Source organism: Ochotona curzoniae, unplaced genomic scaffold (assembly GCF_017591425.1).
Source record: "Ochotona curzoniae isolate NIBS_2020 unplaced genomic scaffold, NIBS_Ocur_1.0 scaffold_2453, whole genome shotgun sequence".
NCBI classification, from domain to species: domain Eukaryota; kingdom Metazoa; phylum Chordata; class Mammalia; order Lagomorpha; family Ochotonidae; genus Ochotona; species Ochotona curzoniae.
The window spans coordinates 27,837,629-27,842,329 of NW_024467094.1; the positions used below are offsets into that span (position 1 = coordinate 27,837,629).

Below are 4,701 nucleotides of genomic sequence, written 5' to 3' on the forward strand. Positions count from 1 at the left end.
GGAGGGGCAGAGTGAACTGCCAAGGCCTCTTGTCAGAGCCCTTGTCAAGTTGGTGGGAAGATGTCTGGCATGGTAAGGGGTGGCCAGTGCTGAAGCCTTTGATTTAGCTGTTTGGGTTAGGGAGCCAAAATTCAACCCCACCCCTCTTCCTCCTCTAGTTCCTCCCCCTCTCTGCCCCCACCCTGAGAAAACCCATCTGGTGCTGGTTTCCTCCCAACCCAGAAGGGGTGCAGGTGGGTAGGGTCCTGGGCTTTGTAGGAGGCTGGGGGCGTGACCCACCTTTCCCAACTCACAGCATCTGGGGCAGAGTCAGGACATCTGAGGCGTGATGCTGACACCAAGCTTCGAAGCTGTTGCCATAGCCACTGTCAGCAGCGGGCAGGGCTCCTGCCTTGGGCATATCCCAGCGGGATGGAAGAGGTGGGGAGCAGGGAGACAGGGAGGAGGGTCTCCCTGGGAAGTCTCCTTCTTGCCCACCAAAGTTCTGCTTCAGGAGTTTCTTGTATTTGGAGCGTTTGTTCTGAAACCAGATCTTGACCTTGGAGGACAAAAAAGGAAAGAATTAGAGGTCAGGAGTGTGTGGGGCAGGATTCCTGAAAGGAAGCAGTTTCAAACCAAGGGAGCATTAGCTGAGTCCCCCACAGCCTTGGGAGTGCAGCTCCGCCTGGTGTGTGCTCCATCACCTGCTGTCCCTCTGCATTAACCCAGATCCCCACCTGACAGTCAGCCCTCAACACTCCCGGGAAAACTGTGTCATCTGGGGCCAGAGGACTCACTCACGCCACGTGGGAATTCGGGTTAGTTCTGCAAGAATGGGACCCCACCTGGGTCTGCGTGAGGCCAAGCTGTGCCGCCAGCTGGGCCCTCTCGGGCAGCGCCAGGTACTGCGTGTGCTGAAAGTGCTGGTTCAGGTGCTGCAGCTGCAGACTCGAGTAGATGGTCCTGGGCTTGCGCAGTTTCTTGGCCTGGGCCTGCCGGCTCCGCTCTGAGGGCTCCAGGGAAGGGGGCGGCAGCGGTGGCTTCTCTGAGCCTGGGGGAGGGCACACTCAGCTGTGTGTGGGGACCTGCCCCTTTCCAGCCCCAACTTTCTGTGCACCAGGTAACACACACACTGGGCTTGCCCCAGGGAGCTCTCACTAAGTGTACCCGGGTATCCCCGGGGCACAAGGTCGAAGTTCAGTCAGGTCAGGGCACTCGCTAGGGGTGGGGCGGGGCCAGAGGCTCCACGGAGGATTCGGCTGAGGTCTAGAGAGTGGAGGGGGAAGGGCATTCCAGGCTCCGGGAGAGCAAACTCAGAGCTCAGAGGCCCCGGCTAGTGTCGTCGTGGCACCCTCCGGCTGCTAAAAGCGGAATGAGTCAGAAACGCAGAAACGCTCAGCCTGCCTCCAGTGCCGGCATTGGAGCGTGGAAAGCGACCCTCAGGGCTTGCTGTGGCTTCCCCTACTGGAACGGCCAGCCCTCCCCAGAGGCGTACCCTGTAGGAAAAGTGACCACCTCGCCCCTCCTCCAGGGCCAAGGTGGGCAGCAACTTCAGAAGGCCGTCTTCTGCTGCACTGTGTGTGCACCTAGGAGTCCCTGCCTGCTGCCACCAGGGTTGGAGGCTAAGGTGAGGGTCGCCCACTGCAAGGCCACTGTGGAAGATCTGGTCTCTATCTGCCTGTTTGCCTCGCTTTCCCAGACTCTGGGCTGTGGAATAGCCCCAAGTGGAAGTGCAGGCATGAGGACCTACTTTTCCCAGCCAGTAGCGCCCACTTACATCACTCTATAGGACACCAAAGACTGTCTCAGGCAAACAGATATGGATAAAATGGTGAAAATGCCTGCCTAGTGGTAGGCTCAGGCCAAAGTGCACACAGGACAGGCCCTGCCGAACTTAGAGCACGCCCTGCCCCAGCAGCGCCCAGACCACTACCCGGGTTCTTCCCCTTCTCGGTGGGTTCTCCCCATGCGGTCTCCCACCCTTGGCCAGCTGTGGTCACCAGTGGCCTTCACCTCCCCCACACCCCTCATTAAGCCTCAGGTACTGTGGGCTTCTCAGATCCACCCCCTTGGAACCCCAGCCTCAGCCAATTCCCAGAAAAACCACTGCGTTTCCCCTCCCACCCACCCCCTCCGGCTTCCCCTGCTGCCATCCCTCCTCTCTAAGGTGCCCAATTGGAATACCACCCGTGCCTCTCTGGCTGTGTGTATGGCACCATAAGAGCATACTCCTACATCTGAACTCTGGCAGCTCTCCCTCCCCCCCCCCCCCCCCGTCAGTCCCCTCCCCACAGTAACTGCCATTGCAGAGGTTGCAGCAAGTCACAACTGGACCTGCCTGGTTGCGGTCTGGGAAACGCAACCCCAGGGCTTCCCTCCAGGCACCAGAGCTGGCTGCTTGAGTTCTGTTCACTTGAAGCCAGACCTTTCCCTGAGGCCCAGGGTGGGCACAAACAGGGGGTGAAAAACCCTGTCACATGCTGATCATTCACTGGAACCAATCCTCCCCCGTTCCAGCAAAGCAAACGCTGCAATCTGGTCTACGGCCAGCCGTATGCTGTGTGCGCATGTGCTGTGCTTCGTTGGACCCGGGAAAATCTGCAGAGCAACTAATTTGCCACCAGGTCGTCCTTCCACTAAACAAAGGGAAGGTAAGACACCAGCACCCTGCCCACACCCAGATGTCTGATGGACAAGGTCATATAGTCTCTGAGCCTCTACACACACACACACACACACACACACACACACACACACACACACCCCGTATTCTTCTACACCTAAGGGAACACACCCCTTGGGTACAGATCCTCCTCATGGTTTCACCCCTCCTCCAAAAACTGCCTGTTTCCAAGCAGCCTAGGGAGACAGTCCCAGCTTAAATCCAAAATTCTTCTTTGCTGCTCTCAGGCAGTGAAGTTGATTTGCAAGGGCCAGCAGTCTGGAAAACAGGTGTCGTCAAGCCTCCCCTGGCCCATCCCTGGGTACATAATTCAAGGTTACTTCCCTGATCCTAGAGGTGCCCCAGGCTGCGTTCATCTGTCACAGCGACCTGGGCTTGACTGCCACCAAGTCACCTGCTGGGTGTGCACCTACGGAGCAGAAAGCGGCCAAAGACAGCCTTGGGCACAACGAGGTGCAGGGGTGGGGATGCAGGGTACCTGACTTCTTACACTGGAGCCAGCACAGGCAGGTATAAAAAAAAGTTTGTGGGAAATGGAATAAAAGGATGCATTTTGCATGAACTTTATGGGGTACCGCTGTGTGTGTATAAGGAGACAGGCGGTGGCCGAACTCATTTAGTGTCTGGAGAGCTATCTGGAACCCGGTGCCAGGACCTCGGACCTCGTTGAGTTCACTGGGACTTTCCATAGAGCACTGTTTCAGGGGTGCAGTCTCTCTAGGCAGTGGGAATTAAAGACCCGCACATCCCACTGCGATAACAAGTGGGAATGGCAAGGTTCAGCTCCCTCCTCTGGGGAGAAGGGAGGCTGAGGTGGGCTTGGAGAGAACCGCCCTCCCAGCCTGTGGCTACTTTGTGAGAACAACGTGTGGTGGGCTCCCACATTCTGCCAGGCCCGCTCTCAGTCACGATGAAGTTTGGACTGTGGGACGCGGGTGGTGTGCGGCGAGGAAGGAGGTTTCCAGGCCCACGGCTCTTCAGCGGGGCCGCATTCCTCTCTTCATCAGGCTGTGGCTTGAGTACTCCTCCCTACAAAATCGACGAACGCCAAGAGGGGCAAAGGGGAGGGGGCGGGAGAGGCAGGACCGAGAGTCCCGCGAAGGGGCTTGGCGCCCACCCCCACATCTGGATATTTTCAGTTTTCCGTTACTCGAAGGTACACACAGCCCGGATGCTCCCGGGGTGGGGCAGGGACCCTCCCTGCGCCTGGATTTCACGCCGCTACAAATCGAAACCAGGTTGGTTTTCAAAGGAGCCCTAGACCGGCTCGCCCCGCCCCTCCTGCTTCCCCACCTCCCCACTCCCACCCTGACTCCCGCCTAGCCCTTCGCCCTGCCCCCCACCGTGATTCCCGCGCCAGCGAGCAAGGTTTGAATCCCGCTAGCTGCGTCTGACCAGGCAAAGGCCAAGTTTGGGGGCAGGCAGGAGCGAGACCCCACAGGTGGGCGAGCTGCGGGGGTCTGTCTTACCTGCCTCCTGATCACGCGGGTGCTCGGCGGGGCCGCAGAGGGGCTGAGCGGGCGCCGCGGGCTGCAGGCAGGGCAGGTAGGAGTCTGCGGGGGTCGCCGGCCGGGGGCAGGGGTAAGACAGGAGGTTGCCGTAGAGTCCGGAGTAGGACAAGTCGGGGGAGGTTGTGGTTGCGGGCGGGAAGCCAAGCGGGTAGGCAGCTGCCACCGACGACGGGAGGGGGGCGAGGTCCGGGAAGACAGTTTTGGAGGCGTCCTGGCCAGGGAAGGGGCAGGGCAAAGAGGTCATTGCGGCCGGAGCCGGAGCCTAGGGACCTAGGCCATGGCCCCAAAATCGTTCACTCCCTTCTCCAACTCGATCCCGAATCTGGGGCGTTGGGCCGGACGAGCCCCCCACCTCCCCCGCCTCCGACCAGCCGCCCCCACACTTCAGATCCCTGGGATCGGTCTGCACTTCTTTCAGCCGAGAGGGCGCGCCAGGGAAAGGGGTGGGGGTACTCCCCATGATTTCCCCTCCCCCCCATTCGTGGGGCCCCCTCCTCTCCATCGAGTTGGGTTCCGCAGCCCCGACGG

The 4,701-nt window shown here is 59.9% G+C and overlaps 1 protein-coding gene across 1 annotated transcript; it reads right to left on the minus strand.

Moving 5' to 3' along the window:
• Positions 1-289: 289 nt before the first annotated feature.
• On the minus strand, positions 290-4,417 carry DLX4 (distal-less homeobox 4). Its single transcript, XM_041001817.1, has 3 exons — positions 4,132-4,417; positions 825-1,030; positions 290-538 (listed from the first exon to the last, which is right to left on the minus strand). Exons 1-3 carry the CDS (start codon positions 4,415-4,417, stop codon positions 290-292), a joined length of 741 nt encoding a protein of 246 aa, XP_040857751.1.
• Between the last annotated feature and the right edge of the window lie 284 nt (positions 4,418-4,701).

What these genes read in the sequence shown, in the direction of transcription:
- DLX4 (XM_041001817.1), bottom strand. Translation starts at nt 4,417, where the DNA reads ATGACCTCTTTGCCCTGCCCCTTCCCTGGCCAGGACGCCTCCAAAACT. An exon ending in CCCGCGTGATCAGGAGGCAG is followed by an intron (nt 1,031 to 4,131) that starts GTAAGACAGACC and finishes GCCCTCCCCCAG; the next exon opens with GCTCAGAGAAGCCACCGCTG. An exon ending in TTGGCCTCACGCAGACCCAG is followed by an intron (nt 539 to 824) that starts GTGGGGTCCCAT and finishes TTGTCCTCCAAG; the next exon opens with GTCAAGATCTGGTTTCAGAA.